At 41.7% G+C, this 18,832-nt stretch overlaps 1 protein-coding gene across 1 annotated transcript in view; it reads right to left on the bottom strand.

Moving 5' to 3' along the window:
- LOC122551042 (zinc finger protein DZIP1-like) overlaps positions 1–1,558 on the bottom strand; it is a 278,342-nt gene extending 276,784 nt beyond the window's left edge. Inside the window, exon 1 of the mRNA XM_043692685.1 lies at positions 1,550–1,558. Coding sequence (XP_043548620.1) covers positions 1,550–1,558 — 9 coding nt within the window. The remainder of the gene's footprint in view (positions 1–1,549) is intronic.
- Between the last annotated feature and the right edge of the window lie 17,274 nt (positions 1,559–18,832).

Raw genomic sequence — 18,832 nt, 5'->3', positions numbered from 1 at the left:
ATGACTACAACCTAGTGTCATATGATTTCTGACTTTGTCCACTCAGTTCAACACTGGCACCTCCACATTATCATTTATATAAATGATTTGGATGAGAATTTAGGAGGCATGGTTAATATGATGGCACCAAGATTGATGGTACAGTGAACTGTGAAGAAGGTTATCTGGGAATGTAGTGTGATCTTGATCAACTGGGCCATTGGGCTGAGGCTGGCAAATGGAGTTTAATTTAGATAAATATAAGATGTTGTGTTTTGGTGGATCAAATCAGGTGAGAGTTGCACAGTCAATGGTAGGGCCTTGGAGGAGTGTTACAAAACAAAGAGAGCTAGGGGTACAGGTTTATTGCTCCTTGAAAATGGTGTCAGAGTTAGCCAAGATGGTGAAGAAGGCTTTTGGCATGCTTGTTTTCGTCAGTCTGGACATTGAGTATTAGAGATGGGGCTTGGTCTTGTTGGTGAGGCCACATTTGGATACTGCATGCAGTTCTGATCACCCGACTATAGGAAGGATATTATTCAATGAGAGAGCGCAGGAAAGATTTACTAGGATGCTGCTTTAACTGGAAGATTTGAGCAATAAAGAAGAGATGTTGGATAGGCTGGAACTTTTATCCTTGGAATGGTAGGAGACTGAGTGGTGACTTTATAGAGGTCTATAAAATCATAGGCATAGACAGCTTTTCCTCATCATGGGGTAGTCTAAAATTAGAGAGCATAGGTTTAAGGAGAGGGGGAAGAGACATAAAAGGGCCCAGAGGGGCAATTTTTTCACAGAGTGGTGAATGTCTAGAATGGGCTGCTAGAGGTAGTAGTGGAAGCAAATACAATTTTGTCATTGAAGAAACATTCAGACAGCACACAGATGAAATAGTTATGGAGGTATGTAGATCAAATACAGGCAAGTGGGACTAATATAGTTGTGAAAACTGGGTAGCGTGGACTGGTTGGGCCCAAGGGCCTATTTCCATGCTGCAGACCTCTGACTCGAAGGGTTGTCTTTACATCCCAGCAGCTTTGGCAGATAAGTGGGTCCTTTGATTCATCAGTCATTGATTGCCCTTTAAACAGCAAACAGTCCCGGTTTATTTTTAGAAGTAAATGGAGCTTTGATTTTCTTTTCTTTTTTGCTGTTATTTTATAAAGTTTAAAGTTTTCAATTGTTTGAAAGCTTTCCAAAATATGACGGTCCCACAATGAAGAATGACAAGATGTTGTGCTACACACAGTCATAGAGATGTACAGCACAGAAACAGACCCTTCAGTCCAACTCATCCATACCGACCAGGTATCCTGAATAAATCTAGTCCCATTTGCCACATTTGGCCCATATCCCTGTAAACCCTTCCTATTAGTATATCCATCCAGATGCCTTTTAAATGTTGTAATTGTACCAGCACTTCCTCTTGCAGCTTATTCCATACATGCACCACCCACTGTGTGAAAAAGTTGCCCGTTAGGTCCACTTCAAATCTTTCCCATCTCCCTTTAAACCTATGCCTTCTAGTTTTGGATTCTCCATCTCTGGAGAAAAGATCTTGTCTACTTACCCTCTCCATTGCCCTAATTATTTTATATACCTCTATAAGGTCACCCCTCAGCCTCCGATACTCCAGGGAATTTAGTCCCAACCTACTCTGCCTCTCCCTATAGTTCAAACCTTGAACTCTGGCAACATCCTTGTAAATCTTTTCTGAACCTTTACACGTTTCACAACATTCTTCCTATAGCAGGGTGACTAGAATTGAATACAGTATTCCAAAAGTGGCTTGACCAATGTCATGTTGGGGAAGAGCAGCATTCCTTCAGGCAGGGCCTGAAGGGTGGCTTTTGTAGCTTAATTCTTATAGCTGCAGTATCATGACAGTCGATCAGACAGATAATGTAAAGTAGCAATACATTTACAAATGAGATTTTATTTCCATTCAAGTGTCCTCCTCGCCAGCCATCTGCTCTCAGAAGCTTTTTTTAATTACCCTTGCCCTACTTGTACAGTGAATTGCAGTTGCTGGCTGGCAGCATTCAGCATAGTGCAGAGCTGGAGTTTAAATATGGTGCCTGTGATGGAAATCTCAGAAGTGGTCAGTACTTCTGTTGCTGTTGAACACAAGATAGCATGACAGAAATGAAGTGGAGTTGTGGTGCATACGTGATGAGGAGAGCAGCAGGGAATTGCATTAGATAACTTTATACGAACATAGAACTTCAAGCCTGCACCACAATTCCATATAATTATGGCTACCATGCAATTTCAGTATCTGTACCCGTTGATATCTTTAGCTGCAAGAGCCATGTCCAGCTCCCTCTTGAACATATCTAATGGACTGACCCCATTAGCTTTCTTGTCTATCGAACTCCACAGGTTCACAACTCTGAGTGAGTGAAGAAGTTCTTCCTCATCTGAGTCCTGAGTGCCTTACCCCTTATTCTTAGACTGTGACCTTTAGTTCTAGACTTCCCCAACATCAAGATCATTCTTCCCACATCTAGCCTGTCCAATCCCATCAGGATTTCACATGTTTCCATGGGATGTCTTCTGAACTCCAGTCAGAAGTTGATCCAGTCTTTCTTCATATGTCAGTCCTGCCATCCCGGGACTTAGTCTGGTGAATATTTTGCTGGACTCCCTTTATAGCAAGGGTGTCCTTCCTCCAGACAGGAGACCAAAACTGCAGCAAGATATCGCTACTCCTATACTTAAATCCTTTTGTTATGAAGGCCATCATGCTATTAGCTTGCCTTACCACCTGCTGCACCTGCATGCCAACCTTCAGCGACTACTTCACCATGACATCCAGTTCTCGTTGCTCCTCACCTTTTCCTAAACTGCCACCATTCAGTTAACTATCTGCCTTCCTATATTTGTCACCAAAGTGCATGACCTCACATTTACCCACTTTATATTGGATTTGTAAAGTATTTGCCCACTCAGCCAGTCTGTCCAAGTCACCCTGCAGCCTCTTAGCATTCTCTTCACAGCACACACTGCCACCAAGCTTAGTGTCATCTGCAAATTTGGAGATATTGCATTCAATTCCTTTGTCCAAAACATTAATGTATATTGTGAACAGCTGGGGTCCAACGAATAAACCCTTTGGTACCCCACATGCCACTGCCTGCCCCTCTGCAAAGGACTCATTTATTCCAACTCTCTGCTTCCTGTATGCCAAGCAGTACCATGAGCTGTAATTTTGCTTACTAATCTCTTGAGTGGAACCTTGTCAAAAGCCTTTTGAAAGCCTAGATACACAATGTCCACTGATTCACTCCTCTTCACTCTACTGGTCACACCCTCAATACATGCCAGAAGATTTGTCAAGTATGATTTCCCTTTAGTGAACCAATGCTGACTAGGACCAATTTTGTCACTGTTTTCCAAGTGCTCAGTTATAACATCCTTCCGGGGTATAGATATTTCAGTAAGAATAGTGAAGGTGGCAAAAGAGGAGGAGGTGTGGCATTGTTAGTCATAGAAATGCACAGCATGGAAACAGACTCTCCGGTCCAACCTGTCCATGCTGACCAGATATCCCAACCCAATCTAGTCCCACCTGCCAACACCCGGCCCATATCCCTCCAAACCCCTCCTAGTCATATACCCATCCAAATGCCTCTTAAATGTTGCAATTGTACCAGCCTCCACCACTTCCGTGTGAAAAGGTTGCCCCTTAGGTCTCTTTTATATCTTTCCCCTCTCACCCCAAACCTATGCCCTTTAGTTCTGGACTCCCTGACCCCAGGGAAAAGACTTGGCCTATTTATCCTATCCATGCCTCTCATAATTCAAGGACAGTATTATACTGGCAGAAAGGACATTTGAGGAGGACTCGTCTATTGAGGTAGTATGGGCTGAGGTTAGAAACAGGACAGGAGAGGTCACCCTGTTGGGAACTGTCTGTAGGCCTCTGAATAGTTCTAGAAATGTAGAGGAAAGGATAGCAAAGGTGATTCTGGATTAGAGTGAAAGTAACAAGGTAGTTGTTATGGGGGTTTAAACTTTCCAAATACTGACTGGAAATGCTACAGTTTTGAGTACTTTAGATGGGTCAGTTTTTATCCAGTGTGTGCGGGAGGGTTTCCTGACTCAGTATGTAGATAGGCCAACAAGAGGCGAGGCCTTTTTGAATTTGGGTAATGAACCGGGCCAGATTTGGAGGTATGTGAACACTTTGGTGATAGTGACCACGATTTGGTTATGTTTATTTTAGCGATGCAAAATTTTAGTGATCTGGTAAGTATATACCGCAGGGCAAGAGTTATTGCTGGGGGATAGGAAATCATGATGCGATTAGACAAGATTTAGGATGCATAGGATAGGGAAGGAAACTGCAGGAGGTGGGCACAATTGAAATGCGGAGCTTATTCAAAGAATAGCTACAGCGTGTCCTGGATAAGTATGTACCTGTCAGGTAGGGAGGAAGTGGTTGAGGTGTGGTTTACTAAATAAGTTGAATCTCTCTTGTCAAAAGGAAGAAGGAGGCTCATGTAAAGATAAGATGGCTCAAAGGTAGAACACAGAGGGTGGTGGTGGAGGGTTGTTTTTCAGACTGGGGACCTGTGATCAGCCGGACGTGCCACAAGGATCAGTGCTGGGCCCTCTACGTTTTGTCATTTACATAAATAATTTGGATGCGAGCATAAGAGGTACAGTTAGTAAGTTTGCAGATGACACCAAAATTGGAGGTGTAGTGGAGAGCGAAGAGGGTTACGTCAGATTACAACAGGATCTGGAGCAGATGGGCCAATGGGCTGAGAAGTGGCAGATGGAGTTTAATTCAGATAAATGCGAGGTGCTGCATTTTGGGAAAGCAAATCTTAGCAGGACTTATACACTTAATGGTAAGGTCCTAGGGAGTGTTGCTGAACAAAGAGACCTTGGCGTGCAGGTTCATAGCTTCTTGAAAGTGGAGTTGCAGGTAGATAGGATAGTGAAGAAGGCGTTTGGTATGCTTTCCTTTATTGGTCAGAGTATTGAGTACAGGAGTTGGGAGGTCATGTTGCGGCTGTATAGGACATTGGTCAGGTCACTGTTGGAATATTGCATGCAATTCTGGTCTCCTTCCTATCAGAAAGATGTTGTGAAACTTGAAAGGGTTCAGAAAAGATTTACAAGGATGTTCCCAGGGTTGGAGGATTTGAGCTATAGGGAGAGGCTGAACCGGCTGGGGCTATTTTCCCTGGAGCGTTGGAGGCTGAGGGGTGACCTTATAGAGGTTTACAAAATTATGAGTGGCATGGATAGGGTAATTAGGCAAAATCTTTTCCCTGAGGTCAGGGAGTCCAGAACTAGAGGGCATAGGTTTAGGGTGAGAGGGGAAAGATATAAAAGAGACCTAAGGGGGAACTTTTTCACGCAGAGGGTGGTATGCGTATGGAATGAGCTGCCAGAGGAAGTGGTGGAGGCTGGTACAATTGCAACATTTCAGAGGCATTTGGATGGGTATATGACTAGGAGGGGTTTGGAGGGATATGGGCTGGGTGTTGGCAGGTGGGACTAGATTGGGTTGGGATATCTGGTCAGCATGGACGGGATTGGAGCGAAGGGTCTGTTTCCATGCTGTACATCTCTATGACTCTATGAGCACTTGAGAGATCCAAGTTAGCCAGGAAGGGCTTAAAGACAGAGCTAAGAAGAGCCAGGAGGGGACATGTCATGCCTTTGGCAGGTAGGATCAAGGAAAACGCTAAAGCTTTCTATAGGTATGTCAGGGATAAAAGCGTGTCTGGAGTAAGATTAAGGCCCGAAGTGGGAAGTTGTGCGTAGACTCTGAGGAAATAGGAGAAGAGTTAAATGAATATTTTTCATCCGTATTCACATTGGAAAAAGTCAATGTTGTCAAGGAGAATACTGAGATACTATTAGACTAGATGGGATTGAGGTTCACAAGGAGGAGGTGTTAGCAATTCTTGAAAGTGTAAAAATAGACAAGTCCCCTGTACTGGATGGGATTTATCCTAGGATTCTCTGGAAAACTAGGAAGGAGATTGCAGAACCTTTTGGCTTTGATGTTTATGTCTCACTGTCTACAGGAGTAGTGCCTGAAGTCTGGATGATAGCAAATGTTATCCCCTTGTGATTTATATGGATTTCAGTAAAGCATTTGATAAGGTTTCCCATGGTAGGTTATTGCAGAAAATATGGAGGCATGGGATTGAGGGTGATTGATGGTTTGGATCAGAAATTGGCTAGCTGAAAGAAGACAACGAGGGTGGTGGTTGATAGGGAATGTTCATCCTGGAGTTCAGTTACTTGTGGTGTACCGCAAGGATCTGTTTTGGGGCCTCTGCTGTTTGTCATTTTTATAAATGACCTGGATGAGAGCATAAAAGGATGGATTAGTAAATTTGCGGATGACACTAAAGTTGGTGGTGTTAATGACAGTGCAGAAGGATGTTGCAAGTTACAGAGGGACATAGATAAGCTGCACAGTTGAGCTGCGAGGTGGCAAATGGAGTTTAATGTGAAAAGGGTGAGGTAATTTGCTTTGGAAGAAGTAACAGGAATATAGAATACTGGGCTAACAGTAAAATTCTTGGTAGTGTGGATGAGTAGAGAGATCTGTGTCCATGTACATGAATCCTTGAAAGTTGCCACCCAAGTTGATTCGCGTTGTTAAGAAGGTATACAGTGTGTTAGCTTTTATTGGTAGAGGGATTGAGTTTCGGAGCCATGAATTCATGTTGCAGCTGTACAAAATCTGGTGTGGTTGCACTTGGAGTATTGTGTACTGTTCTGGTTGCCGCATTATAGGAAGGATGTGGAAACATTGGAAAAGGTGCAAAGGAGATTTACTAGGATATTGCCCGGTATGGAGGAAAGGTCTTATGAGGAAAAACTGAGGGGTTTGAGGTTGTTTTCATTAGAGAGGAGGTTGAGGAGTGACTTAACAGACATCAACTTGATCAGAGGATTAAATAGGGTGGACCGTGAGAGCCTTTTTCCTTGGATGGTAATGGCGAGCACAAGGGGACCTAGCCATAGATTGAGAGTTGATGGATACAGGACAGATGTCAGAGGTAGGCCCTTTACTCAGAGAATGGTAAGGATATGGAACGCCCTGCCTGCAACAGTAGTAGAGTCACCAACTTTAAGTCGAAGAGTGTGGTGCTGGAAAAGCACAGCTGATCAGGCAGCATCTGAAGCAGGAGAGTCAACGTTTCGACCATCCTACGTCAGCTCTCCTGCTTTGGATACTGCCTGATTGGCTTTGCTTTTCCAACACCACACTCTTTGATTCTGATCTCCAGCATCTGCAGTCCTCACTTTCTCCTAGTTTGTGATAATCAACTTTTTAAGGGTATTTAAATGGTCATTGGTTAAACATATGAATGATAATGGAATAGTTTAGGTTAGACGGGCTGAGATTGGTTTCACAGGTTGGTGCATCATCGTGGGCCAAAGGGCCTGAACTGTAATGTTCTATGTTAATAATTGAATCCAGCACTTTTCCCACCACTGATGTCAGGCTAACCAACCTGTAATTCCGCATTTTCTCTTTCTCTTTTTTTTTAAAAGTGAGGTTACATTAGTTACTTTCCAGTCTATTGGAACTCTTCCAAAGTCTATAGAATGTTGGAAAATTATTACCAATGCATCCACTTGTTCTAGGGCCACTTCATTAAGTGCTCTGTAATGCAAAGCATCAGGTGCTGTGGACTTCTTGGGTTTTCATCTCAATGAATTTTCCAAGTTCCATTTCCTGACTAATAAGGATTTCTTCCAGTTCATGTTGGATCCTCTGTGCCCTAGCATTAGCAACAGGTTATCTGTATTTTCTAGGTTATTGGTGTTTATGAAGCACATGTAGAGAAATCTTCCTCGAAACTCCCCAAAATTTTTGGTAAAGTTCAACTCTCTGTCTCGCTGATGAGGAATTTCAATCTCTTCATCAGAGCTAGTTTGATCCTCTAGCAGACAGCCTTATTACTCCGTCCATGTTCTATAAATATAATCTTCATCCAAGAGGAGCACTCTTCCAGATTCTTCTCCTGTTTCCCAAATCCAGCTTTCTTGCTGTTCTTTTCCAACAGGAATTGATTTGATTTATTATTGTCACATGTAACAAGATACAGTGAAAATATTATGCACGCTATCCAGGCAAATCATGCATTATATGAGTTCATCAGGGTAATAGAACAGAATGCAGAATGTAGTGTTTCAACTATGGAGAAGGTACAGAGTAAGATCAACTCTAACATATGAGAGGTCTGATCATATGTCTGATAACAGTGGGGAAAAGGCTGTTATTGAATCTGTTGGAACGTGTTTTCAAAACATTTGTACATTCTGCCTGATGAAAGAGAGTATAATTGGGGTGGGAGGGATCTTTGATTATGTTGGCTGTTTTCCGAGACCAAGGGAAGTATAGAGAGAGTCAATGGTAGGCTGGGTTACAGTTGCCATACCAAACAGTGACATATCCAGCTAGGACAGTTTCTATGGTCCATCTATAAAAATTGACAAGAATCATAGTAGGCATGCCGAATTTCCTTAGCCTCCTGAAGAATTAGAGGCATTGCTGTGCTTTGTTGACTATAGCATTGACATAGATGAACCAGGACAGATAGTCAGTGATACTTTACTCCTCAGAACTTGAAGCTCTTGACCGTCTCCACCTCAGCACCAGTGATATAGACAAGGCATGTCCTCCACTCCGCTTCCTGAAGTCAATGACCAGCTCCTTCATTTTGCTGACATTTAAGGGAGAGGTGGTTGTCTTTATACCATGCCACTAAGCTCTCTATTGCTTTCCTGTACTCTGTATCATTGTTGTTTGAGATATGACCCACAACAGTGAATTTGTTCTAAATTTCTAACTAATTTAGAAATAGAGTTAGGGCTACATGTGACAGTCATGAGGAGTATAGTAAGGACTGAGGACACAACTTTGCTGGCCTACCTCTGAGACTGCATCACTCTGTTTTGGGCCATGCTGTACTCCAGAACCAAAGTATAAGCTTTGTACCAGCTCCTCAGCTAAATTTCTATTAACCACTGCTCACTTCCCAGCTATTCAATCTCTTCCCCTAAGACTGAATCGCATTGGGCTTCACAACTCAGCACTCCAGCACTGGCACAATCTGAGTTCTCTAGCTACTTGAACAAAGCTCCACTGCCAATGGACTATTGTTTGCCTCAACCACATGTAGCCAGCTAACAGCAGAAAGTTAGCTTCATGGATTCATTCACCTTCTCTGATGCTCTCTCACTCACTGGTGCACTGACTGATGCTTGGTAGCTTTTAACTGACTGTTGACCTGGTCTGAGTAACATATTAAAAATCTTGCAGCAAGCCTTCTCTTGTTCCTGGACAAGATCAAAGGTAATTAGCTTTGGAGCATCTTGTGTTTAAACATCACAATCTCAATTGGTTGCTAACTCTCAGTGCATAAATTGATACAGAAAATGGATTTTGTGACGAGTTACAAGTGAAATAATGGTTGAACAGTTCAGCAACTGTTGATGAATAAAGAGACAAAGGCTGGTGGTGGACAGTGAAGAAGATTATCTCAGAGTACAAGTCTTGAACAGATGGGCCAATGGGCCAAGGAGAGGGCAGACAGAATTTAATTTAGATAAATGTGAGGTGATGCATTTCAGTAAGACTACCAGAACAGGACTTGTACAGTTAATAGAAAGGCCATGGGGTGTGTGGCTAAACAAATAGACAAAGGAGTGCAGATGCATAATTCCTTGAAAGTAGAATCGAAGATAGACAAGATGGTAAAGAAGACATTTAGCCTGCTTGCCTTCATTGGACAATGCATTGAGTATAGGAGCTGGGATATCATGTTGCAGCTGTACAGGATAATAGTGAGGCCACTTTTAGAAAATTATGCAATTCTGGTTGCCCTGCTATAGGAGAGATGTCAAACTTGAAAAGGTTCAGAAAGGATTTACTAGAATGTTGCTGAGATTGGAGGGTTTGAGATATAGTGAGAGGCTGGAAAGCATCGGAAGCTGAGAGGTGACCTGATAGAGGTTTATAAAATCATGAGGAGCATGGATAGGATGAATAGTCAAGATCTTTTCCCCAGGATAATGGAATGCAAAGCTAGAGGGTACTGGTTTAAGGTGAGAGAGAAAAGATTTAAAATGGACCTAAGGGGCTACTTCTCCGTGCAGAGGGTGCTGTACGTATGGAACAGCCTGCCAGTGGAGGTAGTAAAGGCAGGCAAGATTATAACATTTTAAAAGGCATCTGAATAGGTATATGAATAGGAATGGTTTAGAGGGATATGGGCAAAATGCTGGCAAATGGGACTAGATCAGTTTAGGTTATCTGATTGGTGTAGATGGATTGGAGCAAGGGGTCTGTTTCCATGCTGTAAAACTCTGATTATGTGACAATTAAGATTTTGAAATGTGGTTATAAAGAAATTTGAAAAGAGCATTTTACAGAAGGACATCAAAGGAAATAGGTATGGAAGAGGGAAAGGGATATAAAAAGAAAGCGCTTCAAATGAATAATGTAAGTATAGCAAATGAAATTGGCATTGCAGTAAATGGTGATTCTTATTGGGCATTCAAATTTTACTAGTATAAAAGTGAAACACTTCACTGGAAGTCTGAAATAAGAACAAAAAAAAGTCCAAAAACAATCAGTGGTCAGTCAGCATCTGTGGAGAGAAATAAAGTAAACATTTTACATACTTATTGCACTGAAACTAGCTTCCTATTTACCCTTTGTTTTCAGCTTTACATCGTCACGCTAACTCAGGATATAGGCGTTTCTTACAAACTGATCATGTCATAATAAGAAAAAATTAGCCTTCTTTCAGAATACTTCCCAGCCCTCTTTAGTTTCAAAGGAACATTGCACAAAAGGATATACAATAACATCTAGTTGTATGGTCATCAAAAGGTTTAGAAGAGGTTTGACACATAATCAAAATTATAAAGTGTTGGACAGAATAAAGGGAAGAAATTGTTTCCTTTGATGGAAGGTTAGAGAACCAGGGGATATTGACATAAGATTATTGGTGAAAAAACGATGACAATATAAGGAGAAATGCTTTCACACAGCAAATGCCTAAGGTCTTGGGACTAGATTGGGTTGGGATATCTGGTTGGCGTGGACAGGTTGGACCGAAGGGTCTGTTTCCATGCTGTACATCTCTATGACTGTATAATGCTGTACTCAAAATGTTGAGGACACTGAGACACGATATAAATTTGAGGTGGTACACCGATTTTTAATCGGTAATAGATTGAAGAATTGTGGGGAGCCAGCAGGAAAGAGGAGTTGAGGATAAGGTGAGATCAACTATGATTGTATGAAATGGCAGAGCAGACACTAGGCACCAAACTGCCTCGTCCTGTACCTAGTTCACATGTAAAGGAAGAATATGCACGATTGTGATAGAAAGTCGCACAAGTGTTAGTGCATAAATTGATACATCACAGAACCAGAACATGACTGGCTTAATGGTCTTTGTCTATGCAGTAGCAATTCTTTGGCTTAGACGTTCTTATGGCTAGGCAATTGTTATTTCAGCATTAATCAAAGATGCACATAGGGACCCTGAATATTCATAGTAGAAAACTCCAAAGGATTTGTACAGGAAATTTGATTTTCCTGTGGGCAATTTAATTGTTTGGAAGCCTCAAAGTTGCCATTTAAATTTTGCCAGAATCCTTTGAAGTCTCCCATTTAAGTAAAATCACTTTTTAATAGACCCCATTCTTAGCTCACACGTTCGAACTATACCTCCACTGTTCACTTATGCCCATACCCGCGACCTCACCGCACAATACCGCAAGAGAATCTTCAACCGTCTGGGATCCAGGATCCTAATGTGCAAACCATCAACCACCCACCTTCCCTCAAAACCACATCTGACCTGACACCCGTCTCCACTGCACCCACTGGAATCAAACCTACTCAGCCATCACCATGGAATGATCCCTAGCACTCTCATTTGTTGCTGCCACCGTGAGGATCTGAAACCTGAATACAGTCTGAGGTAACTAGTTGTCAGGAACAACCACTTAACGGATGCTCTTAATAACTTAGGTAGCAATAAAATGGCTTCTCAACTCTATTTTGATTTAATCCCTGCCCTCCCCTTCACTGTTTGATCACACAGCATTGCCCTTTGCCCTTTGATGTGAAGGGCACTGCTTGTCACTGGCCAGTCGGGTGTTTCCTTTCTTCCTGGTGGTGGAAACTGAATAAAGATTCGTGCACCTTGTGTCTTTCACTGTGTCTCACACCTGCACACACACAACATGGTGCTGGGGGAAAATTAAGCACTACCGCAGTTTGGCGGTGGTGTGGGGGTTAAAAAAAAAGGAAAAAACAGGAAAGCAAAGAAAAAAAACAAAAAAAATGGCTTCTCAATGCAAAAAAAATGACAAAATGGCTTCTAGGCTGCAAATTACAATTCTGCTAAAAGCTGCATAAAATAGCTTTGAATTCTGCTATTGCTGCATATTTGACTAACCACAGTCTGCTTCAACAGAGATTAGCAGACAATGCTGTCTTTACAGCATTGAAATAACTAGACTAGATAAGACATTACTCGCCATCCTAACCGACCTTCAGATGCTGTTGCAAAGACTGGGTTAGTGAGATAAGGATGGCCTGAGTGTTAGAAAACAAAGTTGGTTCCCAGGAAATGTCATTGGACCAAGTAATTGTCAAATAAAGCAATATCATTTATTGATTGGTAATTATCTGAATGTACTATGTGATCATAGGCTGTATCTTTCTTTAAGAAAAGTATAAAAATGTTTTTGTTTTAAGCCATGTGCGCAGCTCTTCTGAGGAATAGCAATGTACATATGATGAAATAAAGAATGAAGTCTTAAAGAAACAGACCGATTGTGAGTGCTTATTGACCAATCACGGAACAGAGAGAGCCCCCAACCTGCGCCACCGCAAATATTGAACTACAGAAGCAATCATCCCAACATCCACAAACAAAGCTGCATTAAAATATTGTTTCGATGAGCCACCTCACACTGCAGCACAGAGGAACTATGCAGAGCAGAGGAAAATCACCTACAGAGTGTATCCAAAAAGAATGGGGACCCAATGAGCACAGTCTGCCAATTTCTCAGCAACAAACCGGCGAAACGCGTCCAGAAATCCTAGCCACTGTTCCCTCCGTCAAAGACATTTCGGAAATGACTGCCAGACTACTCGGACCTTTTGGCATCACGGTAGCCAACACACTAAAACAGCAGCTAATGAATTTGAAAGACCCTATAAGACAACAAGCAAAACTAATGTCATTTGCAAAATACCTTGCAAAAACTGTAACAAACACTACATTGGGCAAACAGGCAGAAAACTAGCCCCCAGGATACATGAACATCAACTAGCCACAAAAATACATGACCCTCTCTCACCAGTATCCTTACATACGGATGAGGAAGGACACCACTTCAACTGGGGCAACACATCCATCTAAAGCCAAACAAAGACACGCACGAGATTTCCTAGAAGCATTGCATTCCAACCGGAACTCTGTCAACAAACACATTGACTTGGATCCCATTTACCACCCCCTGAGAAAAAGAACAGGACATAACATCACCACAGGAAATGAGATCACCAACTCTTGGAAACCCAAACATATAAACAGAAAGTGGGCTACACCATCAGTGCTTCATCCAGAGATTCATGAAGATGTTACCTCATATGGTGATGAAACATCTGAAAATGAACTTTCCACTCAGTGAGTAAACCTACATCCGTAGGTTTGATTCTAATGTCAACTTTTGGCAGTTGTCTTGTGGAACAAATAGCTTCACACTGTTGTTGAGACTCGTTTATTAACCCTTAATTTGCTTTAATCTGGTCCTCATAATTGCCCAATATATGTGTATGCAAGGTACATGGTGCATCATCATTTTCTGTGACTTGTTCAGATTCCATACGTAATCAGTGCTAATAGGCCTCTAGGAATGTACCCAATAATTTGCTTACCCTGCTGTAAAATTGTTGTTTCTCTATCACTACCTGTAACCTTATGCAGAGTTTTCCATTCTTCATGCACTTTTAAAAAAAAAAATCATGTCTCCAAATTTATTTTGATGGCTGTTTTTAAAAAATTTACAACCCAGGAACGGGCCCTTCGGCCCTCCGAACTTGAGCCAATCCAAATCCACTGTCTAAACCTATCGCCCAATTCCTAAGCATCTTTATCCCTCTGCTTCCCACCTACTCATGCATCTGTCCACTCGCACCTTAAATTAATCTACCATGCCTGACTCTACTACCTCTGCTGGCAACATGTTCCAGATACCTACCACCCTCTGTATAAAGTACTTGTCGCATATATCCCCCTTACACTTTTCACCTTTCACCTTGAACGCATGACCTCTCGTTATTGAATCCCTCACCCTGCGAAAAAGCTTATCTCTATCTACCCTGCCTACTCCCTTGATGATTTTGTAGACCTCAATCAGGTCCCCCCCCCCATCTCCTTTTTTACATTGAAAATAATCGTAACCTACTCAACCTCTCTTCATAGCTAGACCTTTCATACCAGTCAACATCCTCGTAAACCTTCAATGCATCCTCTTCAAATGCCCACATCCTTTCAATAATGTGGCGACCAGAACTGTACACAGTTTCTAAATGCAGCCAAACCAATGTCTTGTACAATTTTACATGACTTGCCAGCTCTTATACTCAATACCCCATCCGATGAAGGCAAGCATACCATATGCCTTCTTGCCCACTCTATCCACCTGTGCAGGCACCTTCATCTCTCTGCTCATCAACTTTTCCAAAGGGTCTTCCATTTACAGTATAGTACAATCTAGAATTAGACTTCCCAAAATGCATCACCTCACATTTGCCTGGATTGAATTCCATCTGTGATTTCTCTGCCCAACTCTCCGGTCTATCTATATTCTCCTGTATTCTTTGACCATCCCCAATGTTTTCTGCTATTTCACCAATCTTGATGTCATCTGCAAACTTACTGCTCAGACCAATAATGCCCTCTTCCAGATCATTTAAGTGTATTACAAACAACAGTGGCCCCAGCAGTAATCCCTGTGGAACACCACTGGTCACCTTTCTCCATTTCAAGAATCTCCCTTCAACTACTACTCTGTCTCCTGTAGCTCAACCAGTTCTTTATCCACCTAGCCAGAACACCCTGCACACCATGTGACTTTACTTTCTCCATTAGTTTACCATGGGGAACCTTATCAAGCACCTTACTAAAGTCCATGTATATGATATCTACAGCCCTTCCTTCATCTATCAACTCGGTCACTTCCTTAAAGAACTCTATTAGTTGATAAGGCACTATCTATCCCATGCAAAATCATGTTGCCTATCACTGATAAGCCCATTCTTTTCCAAATATAAATAGATTTTATCCCTCAGTACCTTCTCCAGCAACTTTCCCACCACTGACGTCAGGCTTAGTGGTCTGTAGTTATTTGGAATATCCCTACTACCCTTCTTGTACAGGGGGACAACATGAGCAACCCTCCAGTCCTCTGACATCTCAGCTGTGTTTAAGGATGCTACAAAGATATCTGTCAGGGCACCAGCTAGTTTGTCTCTTGCCTCCCTCAGCAACCTCTGAGATCCCATCTAGTCCTGTGGATTTGTCCACGGTAATATTGTTTACCCTACCCAACACATCTTCCCTCCTTATGTGAACGTGATCCAGAGTAAACAATCTTCTATCTTTAATATCTGCATTCATCACCTCCAGTTCCTCAGTGAAGACTGATGCAAAGTAATCATTGAGAATCTCGCCCATTTTCTCAGGTTCGACACACAGCCTTCCTTCCTTATCCTTTAGTGGACCAACCCTTTCTCTGGTTATCCTCTTGCTTCTTATATAAGAATAAAAGGTCCTGGGATTCTCCCTAATTCTGCTTGCCAAAGCTATTTAATAATCCTTTTTAGCCCGCTTGATTCCTTGTTTAAGATTGGTCCTATTCTCCTGATATTCCTCCAAGGCCCGTTCTGTTCTTAGCTGCCTGAACCTTATTTACGCTTCCATTTTCCTCTTGGCTAGTTGCATGATTTCTTCTGCCATCCACGGTTCACGAATCTTGCCTTTCCTATCCCTTGTTTCTTTGGGTTGGTGATGTCATTTCCTGTTTTTCTCAGGGGGTGGTAATCAGGGTCCAAGTAAATGTGTTTGTTGATAGAATTGGATTGCCATACCAACCAGAACTCTATCAACAAACTCATTGAATTGGACCCCATTTACAACCCCCTGAGAAAAAGAACAGGAAATGGCATCACCACAGGAAATGACATCACCAACCCAAAGAAACCCAAACATTATAAATAGAAAGCAGGAAACATCAGCTACAAATCTCAAAACTCGCTGATTCTTATGATATTCTCACCCAAATGAGGAACAACTGTGGACCCAGCACCTCAAATATTTAAAGCAGAGGTAGATTGTCACCTTGCTTAACAAGAATATATGTCCCATATGAGCAACTCATAAAATCAGTAAAATCACATGGGATAACTTGGCGATATGGAGTCATGCTGCATGGAAACCGATCCTTCGGCCCAACTTATCCATACCGACCAGGTTTCCTAAACTGAACTGGTCCCATTTGCCTGTTTTTCCTCTGGCAGCTTGTTCCATATGCGCACCACCCTCTGCATGAAAACCCTGCCCCTCTGGTCCCTTTTAAATCTTTCCCCTCTCATCTTAAACCTGTGCCCTCTAGTTTTGGACTCTCCAATGCTGGGTTAAAGATTTTGGCTATTCACCCTATCCTATGTCCGTCATGATTTTCTAAACCTCTATAAGCTCACCTTCAGCCTCCTAATCTCCAGGGGAAAAGAGTTTCAGAAATGACAACCAGACTACTAAGACCCCTCGGAATCCTAGTAGCACACAAACCCACCAACACTCTCAAACAAAAACTAACAAACTTAAAAGACCCAGTACATCCCATGGACAAAACCAATGTCATCTACAAAATTCCATGCAAGGACTGCCACAAACACTACGTAGGACAAACAGGAAGAAAGTTAGCCACCAGTATACACGATCACCAGCTAGCCACAAAAAGACACGATCCTCTCTCCCTCGTAGCCCTACACACGGATGAAAAAAGCCACCATTTCGACTAGGACAACACATCTATCCTGGGACAGGCTAAGCAAAGACATGCCAGAGAATTCCTAGAGGCTTGGCACTCCAACCACAACGCCATAAACAAACACACAGATCTAGATGCCATCTATCAACCCCTTTGAAAGCGAACAGGAAATGACATCACCACAAACCCCAGGAACCCCATCCAGGAGAAAGATATAAATAGAAAGCAGAAGACAACAGTTTCGCTTCACTTGGAGATCGCCACTGATGATGTTACCTAGCCAGGTAATGAAATGTCTGGATATCAAACCTACAGCTCAGCGAGCAAACCTACACCCTAAATCTCAACCTGAGCTACAAACCTTGCAAATAATTTAAGACGTTTTTAGATGTGCACCTACAATGCCAAGACACACAAGACTAGGATCAAGTGCTGGAAATTGAATTGTAACAGTTAGGTAGTTGCTTCTGACCAGTGTAAACTTGATGTGCCAAAGAACCTTTTTCTGTGCCATCTACCTCTAAGACTCTATGATCTTCTGTTTCCAACAACACATATCTAATATTTCAATCAGAGAAAGTAGTTCTTGTAAAAGGAATACATTAATGTCCAAATTGTGCAAATTGTAAACTCTTAATATGGTCTGCATTCTGTAATAAATATTTTCCAGCAGCAGAAACACATCTATTGATGGAAATACTGCAATCAGAATTATGCCAGAAATCAATTAAGATTACCAGTTTGGTTTACAGTGTAATGAATTTGCATATGCTAGAAAGTACAAATATTCATGTATAGGATCTCTTTTCATGTGGGCAAAAAGAATTTGTACTTACATTGCAGAGATAATTTTTAAGTTATTTGAAAAGTCAATGTTTGCATGCATTTCATCCTCGAGCTGAGAATTTTAAAATATTTCTTAATTCAGTTATGAAGGTGATTCATATGTTCTTTGTAATAATTACGGAAAAAATTTGAATTGTAATAGTATTTGATTGTGCTGTTTGCAGCTGTGAGAAAGCTAAATGTTTGCTTTTAAGGAATCGTGCTTTCCACAGAGAGTTTCTGTTGCTGTGTCACTGTATACGATTGCTGCTATCTTGATTTTCTGAAGATGTAAATCAATTGACCTCAAAGAAGTCTGTGATACTTAGAACTTTGTTTTTATTCTCTCAATTTTCAGTAGTTGATAATGGGAGATCATGCAGAGGGACTTCAAATCTTCATTAAGCATCAACAGCCAAACTCCCTCTCTCAGAAAAGAGATCAAAGTCCTGTTCAGAACTCTGGCCTCTCCATCAGACTGACCATCTCCCAAAGAGGTCCAGTTACCATTAATCTATTTAAGCATAAGATCTCTCCCAGACTTGCTGGAACCAATTCCCAGGTACTGACCTCCTTAACGGCCAAACATCTGGTATTAGTGCTGTAGAACTTTTTGATCAAGAACAAACCCATCCTCTCAAACAATCACCAGCTTTTTGTTCTTTCTTCCTTTCCTTTACACAAGCTGCTGCCCACAGTCCAAAGGTCATTTTCAGTTCACAGTTCTCTTCGCAGCTCCAAATCAAAATTAATAATGGAATAAAAGATTGAAATGGTCTGTGTTTTAGTTTTTACATTGTTACAATTCTGATGAGAATGGAAATGCCCATATTAGAATTTTTTAAGGGCCAGTAACATTTTTATTATAAGTTTAAGATCCAGTTACTTTCTAAGAAAAGATATTACATAGTTTTTAAACAAATAATACAAACAAACTTAGAATAGTAAACAATCC

Source organism: Chiloscyllium plagiosum, chromosome 6 (assembly GCF_004010195.1).
Source record: "Chiloscyllium plagiosum isolate BGI_BamShark_2017 chromosome 6, ASM401019v2, whole genome shotgun sequence".
Lineage (NCBI taxonomy): Eukaryota > Metazoa > Chordata > Chondrichthyes > Orectolobiformes > Hemiscylliidae > Chiloscyllium > Chiloscyllium plagiosum.
Note: the sequence above shows the minus strand (reverse complement) of the source record. Positions and strands in the feature narration are given on the sequence as shown.